The 16,946-nt window shown below is 37.5% G+C and overlaps 1 protein-coding gene across 1 annotated transcript; it reads right to left on the reverse strand.

The window, feature by feature from the left end:
• Nucleotides 1-7,521: 7,521 nt before the first annotated feature.
• On the reverse strand, nt 7,522-9,600 carry LOC142857035 (disintegrin and metalloproteinase domain-containing protein 25-like). Its single transcript, XM_075984652.1, has one exon. It carries the CDS (start codon nt 9,598-9,600, stop codon nt 7,522-7,524), a length of 2,079 nt encoding a protein of 692 aa, XP_075840767.1.
• Nucleotides 9,601-16,946: the final 7,346 nt, after the last annotated feature.

Raw genomic sequence — 16,946 nt, forward strand, 5'->3', positions numbered from 1 at the left:
CATCTGAAATGAGTTCTGGTGCCCTCTCCTGGCCTGCAGGCATACACACAGACAGAAAATTGTATACATAATAAGTAAATAAATGTTTTTTAAAAAAGAGTTAGCCAATAAGAAGTTAGACCTAATAGTCCAAACAGTGACTTAATTAATACAAGAAACAGGAAAAGCTATCCTGAAATTTGTATGGAATCAGAAAAGACACAACGTACCCAAAACAACATTGAACAACAATAAGAGCAATGTTGTTATAAAAAGATTATAACTAAAGATCTTAGATATAGTACAGATGGAGAATTCCAGGAGATGTTTCTTTATATGTTCCTTAAACTCCTTAAATTCTTTGAGGAAGTTTATTATTATTTTCTTAATTCCTGTGTCTTAGAGTTCATTGAGGGAATTTTCTTTTCTTTACTATTTTATTGCTTTAAAAAAAATATCAATTCAAATTCCCACACCTCCCTTCCTCCCACTCCCTCCACACAACCTTCCTCTCACCCCCTGCAATCTTAAGAGAGAGAAATGCACCCTGCCATCTGGAAAGTTCAAGGCCCTCCCCACTACATCCAGGTTGAGCAAGGTATACGTCCAAAGAGAATAGGATCCCCAAAAGCCAGTACATTCAGTAGCGACAAATCCCAGTGCCATTGTCATTGAGGGAATTTTCATTGGAAAGCATTTCTACTGGACTATGAGGTGTTGAAGAGAAGGAACTAGCTGGATCTTCCATATTGTTGGCATTCCTTCAATGTGATCTAGGCAACTGGACCTCATTTGTTAGTTCCATGTTTGTTAAAGATAGAGCATGGGAAAGAAAAGGGAAGAGAAGGTGGCAGGTTTTGTCTCAACATTGGAAATGGCTTGATGGAATGGAATCTGCTGGACATAAGGAACTGAAATGGTATAGAAGATGTACTTCCTGCTCCAATACAGGAGTGTGCAGGTAGATAGATCTAAGTGAAAAAGATTCACTATGACGTGGGACAATCCTCTGGTTTAAGAGATAAAGAGGCAGAATAGTGGCTTAAGCCTAGAGCCCCTCTGCAGTGAAGGCAGAGAAGATCAGCCTAGGATGATACACTGGTTGTGGGACCCTGACTCTATCTGGGAGGTCGCTGAAAGGGCATTGCTGAAGAGATAGGGGTGCCCACCAGACTAGACCATGGAAGAAGAATGGAAAGTCTAGATATGAGGTGGGGTTATGGAGGTATCACAAAGGATCCTTAAATAAATACAGGTCAACTTATTAGATTTTTAAGTGAAAAGAAGCAAGCATGAGACTTGAATTAGTTAGTATATAATACTAACTTCTATATGCTAAAGGATATTGGATTTATTACACTTATTTGTGCATTTTTGTAATATTATTCATATTACTATCAAAGAGGAAATGTATAAAATTATTGTTTGATAAAGATTTTTAGGTTAGCATTCACAACAAAGAGTAGCTTAATGATATCTTTAACCACGTGTGCCACCATAGTTAGTTCTCATGCTTTATTCTCTCTCATTTCTTTATTCTGGTGAAAATGGTCTTTATTAATGACTCACTTTTGCCAATGACAGGCTTCACCAAGGATATTGTGTTAACTTTTTAGCTACATTATGTATGACCTATTAAACTTTACGTGGCACATAATGAGTTCATTCTCTATTAATTCTTTTGCTTCCAAAATTATAACAAATGACAAGGCCACTAACCCAATGAGATAAACATCTTCCTTCCTGCCTTAGAAGCAGCCCATGTAATGAACATATTTTTAACTAGAACATATTCTTCGGGAATCCTTGAGCTTCCTTTATGCAAAGCAATACATGTAGCCTTTGTGTTTCTATAAGTCATTCATACCTCTGCAAATGAATAAAAGCCTGCAGTTTAATGATGTATTTCTTCCAGAAATTATGCACTCGACAATGGGAATCTGTATCAATTCCCCAGCAAGTTTTTGTAATAAAGTTTAAAATTAAAAGAAAAGACTAGGTTCATTAAGAATATTGATTAAAGCAGATAGTATAGAGCACATTAACAGTCATAATCAATACCGTTGAGTCTTTCAGCGGAGCGTTAGTTGTTAAATTGCAAAATTTTCTAAGCCTCCCTTGGAATATACTGAGAGAGTGAGTTTCAGGGCAGAAGAGAACTGTGGGAGGTTCCAAGACAGTAGAAGATGGGAAACAGAAGACTCAGTTGTTCTTCTAGCAGAATCCCTGCTAAGAAAGGAATGCAGAAGGGTAGCAAAGTGGGTTTATTCCCTGTTGGATCTCCACATGAGGCCATTTGTTGAATTGTACCTCACTTAAAGACCAGTAAGGCCCAGAGGAAAAAATTCAACAAGGCTATGCCTAAATTCCTGATTCACTAAGATGCATGTGTGTTCAAGTCACTAAATTAGGGATAATTATTTTACATAATGATCAATAATCACTATAAAAATTAGGAAGTAACTGGGTGGTGGTGGTGCATGCCTTTAATCCCAGCACTCAGGAGGCAAGCAGATCTAATCAATTGTCTTTTTAAAAAATTGCCCTGAAGACATATCTCAGCATGTAAATTATCTGCTGCTCAAAGTTGAGGATCTAATTTTGGATACTCAGAACCTACACAAAGCCAGGCAAAGTGCCTTGCATCTGTATTCTCCCAGTGCTCCAGGGGTGAGCTGGGAAGCAGAGACAGGGGTTCCTCAGATGCTCCAGGACTAGCCAACCCTACCTGATACAGCAGTTAGCAAAGGCACCCTGTCTTATAAAAGGTCCGAGGTCTGACCTCTCATATCTACATGTTATTCACCAGCCATATAGTAATAATAACACACACACAACATCGCATCACATAAATATACTAAATACAAGAATATAAAAAAGATACCTATTAAAAATGTTTGTGCTGAGACACATTATAGTTATAATTTCAAAAGTCACAGACACTGAATTTTGAGACAAATATGAGAAAAGCAGCTTTCATATACCCTGGAAACTTCATAATGCTATTACTGAGATTTTAAGTAGAAATATGAGTGATTTTACACAAAGTGAGAATAAAATAATATGATAGTCAAGAAAGCTATACCAGGCAAAGGAATCTTGTAATGAGGAAAGACATATGAACATTTTTCTAGACAATATAATACAACATAACTCTTAAGTGGTATTGTACAAGTTAATGATATTACTATATGTTTAAAGGCAAAAATTAAGCAAAAATTTAACCACAAAGGTAAATAAAATATATAAATATTAAAAGTTACCAATGTAACTTTATTAGTGCAGAATATATAAAGTGTATGGCTATGTTGTGTTGTCTTAAAGACGATTTAAATAAGTTATATGTATGGATAATTAAAAAAACATACTGTATAAGCTTTCTTATAATTACCAAACTTTATAACAGGTACATCAAAAATAAAAAGAACAAAAGAAGCCACCCATCACCCATGGCAGTTTGTAAATGTAAAACGTCTGCACCTGCAGTTTCATCCCAAAACCTCAGGTAAGAAATTCTAGAACTGTTCTCAAACCCTCTACTGTTAGCTACCCCACACTCTAATAGACCCAGGGCCATGTATAGTCACACTCAGAAGCCTACTTTGAGTTCTGGAGAGTCAGTTCCCTCTCCTTTCCTGCTCACCTATCAGCCACCACACTTACCAGGCTAATGATATGGGACTACTTGGTTTTAGACCCCTAAATTCAAACTAGAACTTCTAGGAGCCAATTATAGATTCAGTTCTCACTGACCCTACTCACCACTGGGCCCTAGGTCCATGTGGAGGGATTCCCCAAACTCTACTAAATGACTTCTGGAGAGAGTCCTATTTCTTAGTCACAATCAGTTCACTACACAAAATCTTACGAATTGTATCAATCTGGTGCAGTTTGGAGTGCAAAGTCTAAACTTAAAATCCATAAAGGAATTCCCAGTGCTAACCTACCCACCTCCAGGCTCCTAGACAATTCTTCCTTCTTACTGCTGCTGGTCTCCAGGATGGCATGAACACCAATCCAGAATCCCAGTTACAGATTTGCAAAGCTAGTCCTCTTCCTATATGTCTTTTCTTCTACCAACCATTCTACCTCCTGTCCTAAATTGGGACAAATAAGATTCTGAACTCAGTAACTCAGAGTGGCCCCAGACTGAAAATCAGGTGCTACTTGATTAACACACAATTTTCCACATTGGGGTAACAATAAATAAATTCCTAAACACCTACCCAACAAAGACAAGACTGGGTATTCACAAAAAGACTCTATATACACTGAGCCCATCCCCAAAACAAAACCACAAAGTCCAAGAAGCTATATCTCCTTCAAAAGCCAGCATCCTTCCTTAATTCTCATTTGAAAAAGTGGCATAGCTGTCAAGTGTTATGTGGATGCATTTGTCCACTTGGCCGCCATTCTGTAACATGAGGGTCTGTTTTGTTGGGATTTCTGTCCTGCCCAGTACCCACAGCCAGTAAGTCCCAAAGAAAATCAAACAGAGGTCTCCATAAGTCATAAACTGATTGTCCCATTAGCTCAGGCTTCATATTAGCTCTTATAACTTATAGTAACCCATTATCCTTATCTTTGTTAGCCACATGGCTTGGTACCTTTTTCAGTGGGGTAGGTCACATCCTGCTTCTTCTATAATCTGGGCAGGACTGTGGAAAGAGATTCCTTCTTCCCAGAATGCTCCTGTCCTCATTGACCCACTGTACTTCCTGTCTGGTTTTTCTGCCTATACTTTTTGCCTGGCTACTGGTCAATTAGCATTTATTTAAAATATAATTGACAGAATGTAGACAATTTTCCCATACCACTAATAACAATATGCAAGACTAATAAAGAAGAACAGATGAGAGAATCAGAAGTGAACTCTCATGGCATATAATAATTGAAAAACTAAATGTATAGGACTAAAAATGATAATAAAAGCTACAAGGGAAAAGATCAAGTCACAAAAAAAGTAGACCTGTTAGAGCAACACCCAACTTTAAAAGGAAAATCTCTGAAGGTCAGAAGGGCCTGACTTAATATTCTACAAGCTCTGAATGACCATAAAGAGGCAAGATCAGACTGTTACACATATTAAATATTAAAACTATCTCTCATAATCAAAAAAGATAGAAAAATGCTTCATAAAAAACAAATTAAGGAATTTATGTCCACCAAAACAACTCTACAGGGGATCTTAGCAGAAATATTTCAATTTAATGGGAAGGCTACCAACACCAGCAATAAATGATCACAGAACAGTTATGCAAAATAACTTCAAAAATATGACCAAAGCAATAAAATAACAAGAATTAAGAAACATTTCTCAAAACTAACTCTCAATGTTAATGGTCTCTATTTTCCAGTAGAAAAGACTTAGAATAATAGTTTGGATTAGAATTAGAATACATCTTTTATTTGCCTCTAAGAATCACACCTCACCATTGGAGGGCCCCCACCTGAGAATAGAGGGAGAGGAAAACAATTACAATTAAATGTAACTTATAAATAAAAAGGTGTGGATATATTAAATTCTGACAAAATAGACTTTAAAACAAAGTAATCAGAAGTGTGTGTGTGTGTGTGTATGTATATGTATATATACATATACACACATATAAATGCATGTGTATAATTGGACCAATATATTTAATCTTAAAACACTGCATTTAAAGTCTCAGTATTTTTGACAGAGAGCTTTCTCTTAGCTTTGCACATTTTTGTTCTCTTTTTAAAACACATTTCTGTTCTGTGAAAAATTTATATATTCTTCACCCTGAGCTCCTCCTAAATCCTCTAATACAACATATGCAAAACATCATATTTTTTCAAAACAAAACAAAAGGAAGACCACTGAGTTCAATTTGTGTATGTTGATGACTCGTGAGCTCGGGGCCAGTCCTGGGGTATGATTTATTTTACCAGAGTCACTTCATTAAAGAAATTTGACTTTCTATCTCCCCCAGCTATTAATTGACACTGTCTTCTTTGCAAGGAGTGGATGTCATTTCCACCTCCCTTCTTCCATGCTTGGACTTTGTCTAACTAGAGTTTGTGCAGGTCTTGAAGCTGCTGTCACATTTTCTGTGTATTTATTCTGTGTTCTCCAGAAAGCTCTGTTTCCTTGGTATCATCTCCCACCTCTGGCTCCTACAATCTTTCTACTATCTCTCTGTCACAGATATCTAAACCTTGAGTGTAAAGGTATTAAAGAGACATCCCATTTAGGTCTGATCATTCCAAAGTTTATTTCCTCCATGTTGACTTGTGGTTTTCCATGTTAATTGCTGTCTATTGCAAGCACAAACTTCTCTGATGAAAGCTAAATACATTAATCTAGAGGTTATACGAGTATGTCATTAGGAGCTATTTTGTCATTATATTTATTTAGCAGAGCAATAGTAGTAGGCTTTCCTCTTGGTCCGGTGACCTAACTATCCTCACATTCATGGCTCTTTAACAGAGTCTGATAAAAATCTCATCTCATAGAGTGGGCCTTAAAGTAAAAAGCTTAGTTACTATCACAACATCCCTGCCACTATTGCACCAGTGAGCATGTACTGCTGGGCATCATTGTGCCTCACAGGATTTATAAGTGGATGAAACTAATGATAACTCTTATTTTTCAGTACCATGTATAGCACTGGAAATACTAGCTACTAGGGGTGAAGCTTTTGGTTGAATTACAAGCTGTGTTTCTCCATAATCTATGGCTTAATTATGTTGTTTCTTCAACAATAGGGTATTACTTTCAAGCTCTGGAGGGTAACCAAATACATCGGCAATAGACTGTGATGTTTAAAAGGTATATGGAAACCCATTATCCAGCAACTCAAAAATATGAAACTATTTCTAGCCGGGCGGTGGTGGCGCACGCCTTTAATCCCAGCACTTGGGAGGCAGAGGCAGGCCGATCTCTGGGAGTTCGAGGCCAGCCTGGTCTATAAGAGCTAGTTCCTGGACGGGCACCAAAGCTACAGAGAAACCCTGTCTTGAAAAACCAAAAAAAAAAAAAAAAAAAAAAGAAAGAAAGAAAGAAAAAGAAACTATTTTTAATTCTGGATTATAGAAGAGGTAAATGGTGGGAATGTCTGCTCACCAGAGAAAACATGGCCATTAGAAAGAAGTTAGACCCATGCTTAGGGAACATAGCATCAATTTCATAAAATATAAAATCAATGAAATTCTTAAAGTACTATAAAGCATGAGTTTTCTGGGAATTCCCTTTATTTGGTAGTGAATTCTGATGATCCAGAAGCAATGTTGTTCTCTGGGACCTCCTGTGGGGGGTTTCTGATATAAGCAGTAAAGGGTCTACTGCCAGTCCATAACAGATTAATGCGTGTGGGGGAGGGGGTGTTCCAAATTAATTGGGATTATTTTCTGAAGTTGGAAAAATTTGTTCTCCAGATGGAATTTGAGTGCCATGCTTTTCATTTTCTGTGGGACTTTGAATATTCAAGTTTTGTTTTTCCTTGTTTGGGATGCATCCTTGAGCTGTGTGATCCCAAGTGATGTTTGAGCGTTATCCTCTCCAGTTTCAAGCGAAGTTTAAATATTGGGCTCTTCCTTAATTCTATCATTTTTCTGTTCTGTCTCAAGTGAAGTTTTGACATTGTGCCTTTTATTGTTTCTCAAACAGGTGGAAATTAGAAACAAGCAAAAAATAACCCAAAAAGCAATCAACAAGCCTAAGGTATAATCATTAAACCTTGATTTTCTTCTCACGGGAGGTGGGCCACTGTCAACACTCCCTCCCCTGCCCTTTGCCTTGCAGTGTGGTGGGCTCCACTCGGGGTTGCAATGGCAGTGGTCTCTGTTGTTGCAGATCCCATTCAAACTGCAGGTCTTTGGTGAACAATGACTTATCAACGCAGACATATGGACACATTTTCTGTTCATGCACATATGGTTAGGGGCACAGCCTGTGCCATCCTCCACATCACCAATGTCAGGTCTGGTCATCCCCAGATGGTAGTCTGTGCCCCAGCAAGTTACCCCGTTGTAGTGACTCGAATGCACCGTGTAATGACTTCTCAGATGAGGAATCCTCGTCACGTTTTCACATTGAATTCGCCCACAGAAGATATCTGAGATATTGCATTTTACATATTGTCCTCTATTAATGATCCCACAGTTGCCAAAACGGTCACCCCGGGTATTCATTTCCAAATAGCAACTTTTGTCGGCATTCTTGGCTTCCTTGCCAAAAATCTGCTGACACCGTATTGTACTGTTCATACATTTCTTCCCATAGCAGTGACCACCGTCACGGCAGGGCCTACCATTAGACACGTACACATCGTCAGGACATTTACTTGAATTTCCATAACACCACTCTGGAAGGTCACATTCATTGTGTTTTGCTCTACACACTGTGCCTGATGACATGAACTGACAATTTTTACAACAAAGCCCTCTAGCACAGTCAGCATGGGGTTTCAGGGCACAGTTATCTTGGCAACATGGATCTTTTAAACACAACTGGAGAGTTCCACAATCACACTCCTCTCCATTTTCAACCACACCATTTCCGCATTTCGTCAACGCCACGATATCCTGTTTATTTGGGGAATCCTGCAAACAGGCCTTTGTGTAACTTGTTTGAAAATATCTATCAAAGCTGCAGTTGCTAAATGTCACACCGTCACCTTTCGTTGGATACATTATGCAGGATTTTCTACCACATGTACATGTATGTTTACTTTCATCATGGAGCATGCCCAAATTGTGGCCCAACTCATGTGACACTGTCTGGGCAAAGCTAGTCGCTGACGGACCCCTGAAACTCTCAATGCCACAATTAAAACCAGAGTGACAAACACCGCCAACATAGGCCATGCCGGTTGCTATGCCATATGGGTAATTTACAAAAAGATGCCCAACGTCATGGCGAACACGATGATCAAAGTTCTGTTTCTTCCAGGTGCAAAATCTTCTTAGAAGAGGTGCCAATTTTGTTTCCACATCTATAAGATTTTCTTTATTCCATATCTCAAGGGCCATTAAAACAATCACAACTTCCAGTGGAGAAAAATGGGCATTTATTACATTTAGAACAGTGATTACATCCTCATGCACTTGTGAAACGTTTCTGTCCCGATAAACAAATCGACGATTGTCTACCACTATTGTAAATTCCACTGTAAGTCCGCTGGTCCACCAGCCAGGACTGCTGCTCTGCCTCAATGTGAAAGCATCACCTTGAACTTTTAGTTGCTGTGTAATTTCTTCTTCTGTTAAGCCACATCCCATGGGAAATGATTCTGTCTCTCTGCTGTCCATCTCATAAAGCAGATGTTCAAATGTAGAAGAAAAGTTCTTGGGCTTTATTTCATAAGCTCTGCCATTTATTTGCAGTGATCCTAGAAGGCCCCCAAAGCAGGTGGTAACAGCCACCATGGATTCTGGATCCTCATCAATATAGCCATGATAGTAGCAGTCATTCTGCACAAAAGGCTGGTCTTCAAGAAGAGCACCTTGGTCAGTGTAGGTGAACACAGAAAGATGTTTGGATACTAAGTTCATCTTGGACTTCATGGAGATAATGTGTCTCTGACCCTCAATATACAGGCTATAAGACAGCCATTTTGGAGGCCTAGTGTCTCGGCTAGTATCAGTGACCCTCATGGGTATCACCACTTCTGGTGGACCGCTGTATTGTTCAAAATGCCAAGACAGTGTCCATAAAGATAGGAAGAGCCATGTCCAAAACCAAACCCACAGGAAAGTGATCTTCACATATACCGGTGTCTCAAGCAAAGTTGTCATGAGAGCAATGGAGTGTTGGAAAGAGGCTCTGCTTTTTGAGTTTACCTTTTACTGTGGTTGTGTTCAGCACGGATTTGTAATGATCTGTCCCCTTGCAGAGTCAATCCATTAGAAGAGCAGCATTAAAGGAAAGAGGAACAAGAAGGGAAAAATATGTGTGAGTAAACCATGACTACATCACGATAGGAGAAAAAAAGTAAGACATGGCCAAATATAGGTCAGCATTTGGACAAGGTGTGACTTAATGCAGTGCTTTGGCTTTGCCCTTCAATATTTTAAAACATGATTTATTTTAAAAGTTGCTTGCTTATGTGTGTGTTTGTGATCATGTCTGTCTGTGTGTACTCCGATGCATGAGGGTACCAGTGGATACCAAGGAGGGCATAGACTACTCTGGAAAGAGAGTAAATATTATTATAAGCTGCTTACTGTAGGTACTAAAAACCCAACTTCAATTCTCTGAAAGAACAGCAAGTTCTCTAAACCAGTGAGCCATTTCTCCCACCCCCTACTTTATAGTTGTGGTAAAGCACAGTCAGATTGCTGTGGGTGTATAGAATAATGATTGTCAGAGGCTGAGAGAATTTCTTAACTGAGATAAAGGACTCAAAGCTTCTATTAATTTTTTTTAAAAAAAATATATATATATACACATACACATTTGTGGACATTTTCATAAAAATAGCTTCAAAGAATACCAATGGGAATCTGAAAGAGACTCAGAATATTCATGCCAACATAGAATAAGTATCAATACTTTTACATTTTAAAAAATGAATTATTTAATTATATTTAAAAATTATTTTTAAGGATACAGAATCATTGATTATTCATGGACATTAATATGTATCTCTTGGAATAAACCACTAATTTTCCTTTCTCCTAACACCTTCAAATTGCAAACTCATTGTCAAAGTATCAGTTGTCTTTCTAAATAATATTTGTCTACTATGACATGTACCATTGCTTGCTAGAACAAACACTAGTAAAACGGAAGCAGAATCTTGGATCCTGGGATGCTGAATTGAAACTCAAGCATGCTCATATTTCATTATTTCTTAAGAAAAAAATATTTCTAAAGTTGCTGGCCACATAGAGTGAAATGTCTATGGGGGTAACAGTAAAGTTGGGGGGATACTGAAGAACCTCCAGACATAAAAAGTCAATCACTACCCCAAAGCTCATTTGATTAATTTAAACATACCGTAACTATTCTTTCTCTATTTTCTTTTTTAATTCCCAAGATTGTGCCTGTCATCCCCATTGTTAAGCTATAGACTAACTATGACTGACTACATTTTTCAACTCAGTAGACAGGAGGTTCTTGTCATACACAGTTCAACCTGAAGAACCAAGTCCCTAAGAAGAATTTTTCTCAAATTCTCCTATGTCTGTAAACAATTTTCCTTTAACTTTTTTACTTTTCTTCAATAATACCCAGGCTTCTCAAATAAACATTGTTTTTGCTTTTTACAAGTTGGTATTATTAACTTTAGCAATGGTAGTTTAAATTGTAAAACACAGACATTTTTCTATGGTATTTCTTTATACTACTTGTGTAGTGGTATCTACAGAGGTATATGTATATATATGGTATGTTATATAGTATAGGAATGTGTTTACACATGTACTGTGAGTGTGTTGGGTATTTCTTCACATGTATGTTGAGGATATGTGAGGGTGTGTAGGTGTACTTGTACACCTGATTTGGTGCAAGTGCCAGTATGCATGACATATGTCTAGGTAACAGAAGTGAACATAAGGTTTTGCTTCTCAGGCTCCACCCACTTTAGTTTTGAGACAAAGTTTTCTCTTGAACCTGGACCAACCTAGTAAATGCAAATGCCAACAAATAAGTCCAGTGGATGGCCTGACTCTACTGTTAAATTGGGAGCATAACCCCAGCCCCTGGCCTAGGAGTTGCATTGGTCTGGACTCCAAATCCCAGCATGCCAGATCCTGACCCCTCCCTACGGGAGGGTCAGGACCTCTCCCACAGGGTATTTAAGTGGGCTCCCAGAGATGCAACATGTGGTTCCTGTTCCGGGTTTGCATGTGCTCCCGCTTTCCTGTCTCCCTGCCATGCGCTCAGCCATCCTAGAATGCTGTATTTAATAAAACGATGGGCATTTTAATTTGGTTTGATCTGCCCTAATTGAATTTCTTTGCACCGGTGGATACACTCATTTAAGGATTCTTTTCCTAACATCTACCTCTTCAGTTTTGGGATTAGTAGCACATGCCCTCTTGCGTACCTTTTAAGAGGTATATTAGGAACCAAACTCCTGTCCTTGTGTCTGAGCAGCAAGTGTTTTACCAACTGAGCGATCTCAGTAATGCGCCATAGATGTCTTTAAGGTGGCAAGTACGCCAGATTGCTTGGAGGAAGTAATAAAGTAGAAAAGCAGAAGTATAACCACACAGAGTGCCAAGAACATGGAAGGAAAGGTTCAGAAAGAGACATCTGAGGACATCATCACGGAACTGATTAAAATTCTGACACACTGTCCCTGTGCAACACTGTCTTGATATAGACTTGATAATTATTAAAGAGCGTAGACTGGTGCCATAACATAAAGAATTATTCATCACTACCATGGCACTGTTGAGATTGCACCAACCTCGGTTTGTCAGAATTTAATTCACAGATTTCATTACAGAAGTCTGTGACAGAAACATAAACTTGAAGCAATATTTGAACTAGACCATGTTACTTTACACTCCCAATTATCCCAGAGCCGTCAAACCCTGAGAAAATAGAATACAAAAGTTGGCACAGTGCCATAGTAATAGTCCTTAGGTTAAAATAGCATGTGCCATCTTTTATCCATTATCAACAGAGCTTTATCAGTGCGTAAATTATTAGCCAGTTACCACCCAGTCTCTCTCTCATTATGACTATATTTTAACAAGTTAAAATCTGTTTATATTCACCTGATACAAAAGAAGAAAGAATGAAATGGCAAAGTACATTGCCACTTTCTATGTATAGATAATTGGAAAAGAATTATGGGAAGTTTGAGCATAATCATATACTAATTATTTATGCTTTTCTTTAAAAACTTACCAACTGGTGAAGGGATGTTCATGATCCTTTCTCAGTGTGGCTTTCTTCATGACCCATTTGTCATATCCATCTTCTGAGCAGAGACTTTTATTTGAGACCCCACATGACAAATGGAATGTAAGTTCTCTCTTTTGTTTGTCATGGAGCAAATTCTAGATTTATTTATATTGTGCCTAGCAACAAGAATGTCCCAGCCTACAGAACGTGACAACCAACTGAGCTGCTTCCCAACTCTGCCTACATTTCCTCAACCAAATTTATTCTCAAAATCAGTGAATCTGAATGACTCATCCTTGTTTGCTATGCTCCAATAACTATAATCTAAATAAATTTCATTTCCTCACCTGTCTTCCTCCTTTCCTTAAATATGGTAAAAAAAAGAAGCTTATGTTCTATATTTTTGTTCATATTACAGACTTTGTTCATGTTTATTTCCTCAATATTGAAGTATGTTATAGAACACTGAAAGTATTTCAAGTCCCGGAAAAATTATTCTACTCTCATTACTAAATAGTCTGAAAAACTGACTGTCCTCTGTTCCTTGTTACCCTTCTCAGGTCAGTGAACAACACTGCACTTCTGCATGTGCAGAAGCCTTTTCTTTTTCGTGGAACCATCATACAAAAGAAGAAGTAAAGTAAGAAGAATGTAGGGCAATGAGTAAAACAATAGTATAGGGATGACTTAAAACTGCCGGTTACAGACTGATGATAACCGAAAAGACAGCAATCTAAGATGAGTGCACTTAAAATCCTGTGTGCTACAAATGATAGAGGCAGGTGTAGTCACTTTTTCTGAAGAGTTTTAATAGCTATGTGTCATTTCTGCCAGTGCTTCATTCCCCGGCCGTCTTATAAGCAGAGCTACTCTGTTTCGCACATTGTTAACAGCTTCCATCACAATTAGCTGTTAATAGGACCTAATTTGATCACACAGTTCTATTTTCCTGATTAAGTTTTTGATAATTTCCTTTATAAGTAACACAAACTTAAACAACAGATATTCATTGTCTGGTAGCCTGGGAGGCCATAACCCCAATAATATGTGTCCTCTGAGCCATACATTCTCTGATGTTGCTAAGGGATGATTGATTTCATGATTTTGCTTCAGCTTCTGGTAATTCCTTATATTTTGGAAGCATATAGTTAATCTTCACAAGGAATTCTGTGTGTTCAATTTTATGTCATTTACATGAACCCATATTTACATCATTTGCTATGGCTAGGAGAAAACCCATTCTGAGTCAAAGTTATATATGATAAAAATGATGTTATTAAAGAATTTTTATTAGAAATAGATATATGCAGCTATACAAAAATAACATGCAAACTAAATATTTACAAATTAATAAGAAAGAAATGGTAATGAATAAAATTAGGGTACATTAATGCACCATATCCAGCAATATATTAACTAGCCGGATAGAAATTCAATAGGCAAATAACTATAGGTTTTTAGAGCAACAGTATAAAGCAAACATATGATAACTGATAACCTATTATGTAGGAAAATATACAGACATAACAGTAACACCAAAAAAAAGAAGCTAATATTTTGAGAAGCTGGTGGTGGTGGTGGTAATATGAGAAGTTATTGGAAAAGGAAAGGGGAGAATTATATAAATATATTTTGAATTTGTTTTAAAAAGGACTCAAGGTTTGGTCCCTTTTTAAAGGGTTGGGAAGTGGAGGTAATTTGATGAGGAATTGGGGATGTACAAAGAATCAAAACACATCAAATGAAATTCTCAAATAAATAACAAAAATACCTAATTTTAGAAAGGTTTCCAAATGATATAGACGACACTAAAAGCTGGGAAGAACTGCAACCTTATGGATATAAAGGATTAGTACTATGAAACATCAATACTACCAAAAATAATCCATAGATTCAAGGCCATTTTCATCAAAATTCCAGTAGCATTGATGCCATAAATAGAAAATACAGTCTTGAAATTCATATGTACACACAAAGAGCTTGTGTAACCAAAAGCAATCCTGAAAAATAAGAATAGCACTGGAGCTGGCACCAGAATCTATTTCAAGTTCCACCTCAGAGCTATTGTAACAAAACTATCAGGGTATTGAGACATAAACAGACATGTAGAGCAATGAAATAGAAGAGAAGACCCATATATAAACCCATACATGTCTAGATATGTGATTTTGAGCAAAGGTGCAAAAAAAAATATGCATTTCGGAAAAAGACTGCCTGTTTTATAAATGGTGCTGGGAAAAACTGAATATCCCCATGTAGAATGCAGTTAGATTCTTTTTTTTAAAATTTATTTATTTATTAAAGATTTCTGTCTCTTCCCCGCCACCGCCTCCCATTTCCCTCCCCCTCCCCAAATTAAGTCCCCCCCCTCAGCCCGAAAAGCAATCAGGGTTCCCTGTGCAGTTAGATTCTTATCTCATTCTGTACAAGAATTAACTCCAAATATTTAGTGTAAGTCATGCCATTCTGAAGCTGCCAGAGGAAAATGTAGGAAGAACAATTTAAAATATGGATATAGGCAAGACTTTCTGAATAAAACTGTGATCACTCGGGAAGTATTGTCAGTGTTTGACCAATGGGACATCACTATACTTGAAACTTTCTTCGTAGCAAATGCAGCTCATAATGAGTGAAGAGACAGATTTCAGAATAAAAGACTATTTCTGGTAGTTATTAATTTGTCAAAGAATTAAAATTCAGTATATTGAAATAATTAAAAAGTAAAACTATTGATCGAACATCTCAATCAAATCATGTATTAATAAAATGAATCTAATTGAAACAGAAACAGCCAATATAGACATGAAAATAAAAAGACACAGCCTTCCTAAGGATGGGTACTGCTCAGTTATTTAAAGAATCATGGACTGTTGTGAAAGGTAAATTGTTTATCTGCATTCCTTAGATGATACCATTAAAATAAAAGTTTGTCAAAAAAATATTAAAATGACTAGTGGTCATTGACTTTTGTTCTAAATATTTTAAACTAAAAGTCATTGTAAGGACAAAAAATATATTTACTGCTGGGCAGTGGTGGTGCACGCCTTTAATCCCAGCACTAGGGAGGCAGAGGCAGGCACATCTCTGGGAGTTCAAGGCCAGCCTGGTCTACAAGAGCTAGTTACGGGACAGGCACCAATGCTACAGAGAAACCCTGTCTCTAAAAACCAAATATATATATTTACTACTAAAAGGAACATTGTCGTATCTTTCCTGAACTACTGTTTAAGAAAAAAAAGTCCTCGTTGTTATCTCTAATGATAGAGTTTCATGTTGATGATAGTTATGTGATTTTTGTCTTCAATAGTCTCAATTTTTAAAATATAGATAGATGGCTTTTCCTCATTTATTTTGCTATAATTGGTATTTATTTTAAAAGATACAGCTTAAGAGTTAGATGAAGTGATAAAAAAAATAGGTCCAGAAGGGTCTTGAGCCCCTGACCCTGTGGAGTTGAAAGTGAACTATCTGGCATGTGGATATGTTTGTTTATTAAAATTTCCCTAAAGCTTGTCACCTAGAATTTCCTTTTTATTCTTTGACAGTTGCATTCTTGTACATAATTTTAGTCATTTTCATTGCCTGTTTTCCTCCCTCCTCCCACATAAACATTTTCCCCCCATAAGTTCTCCATACCGTATCTGTGTGTGTGTGTGTGTGTGTGTGTGTGTGTGTGTGTGTGTGTGTAAGACTCACTGAGTTCAATAGTTATTGATTACATGCGCCTAGGTGGGAGGTTATTTACTGGAACTCAAGCAACTTTTTGTTAGTTACATACTGAAGAAAATGACATGCTCTCCCCCAGCAACTATTAACGGACAATAGTCCCCTAAAGTCCTTCTTCTGTACATGTGATGTTGAGGGGCCCAATCATATCAGATACTGCATATATTCCCACCTGTGGGGACCTAATGAACACAACAGTTATGCCCTGTCCAGAAGAGAGCTTTACATTGCACACCTTGCACATCCCCATAGCTTTTGGCTCTTACATTCTTTCCTCTGCCTCTACCGTGAGGTTCCTGGAGTCCTCAAAACTCTTTATGTCCTATTTAAGGCTCAGCACTCCACCGTCATTTGTTTTCAGCACTTTGGCCAGTTGTGAGTTTCACATTGACCAGTGCTTGAAGTAGTAAGAAGC

Source organism: Microtus pennsylvanicus, chromosome 9 (assembly GCF_037038515.1).
Source record: "Microtus pennsylvanicus isolate mMicPen1 chromosome 9, mMicPen1.hap1, whole genome shotgun sequence".
Taxonomy (NCBI): domain Eukaryota; kingdom Metazoa; phylum Chordata; class Mammalia; order Rodentia; family Cricetidae; genus Microtus; species Microtus pennsylvanicus.

What these genes read in the sequence shown, in the direction of transcription:
- LOC142857035 (XM_075984652.1), bottom strand. Translation starts at nt 9,600, where the DNA reads ATGAGGGTCACTGATACTAGCCGAGACACTAGGCCTCCAAAATGGCTG.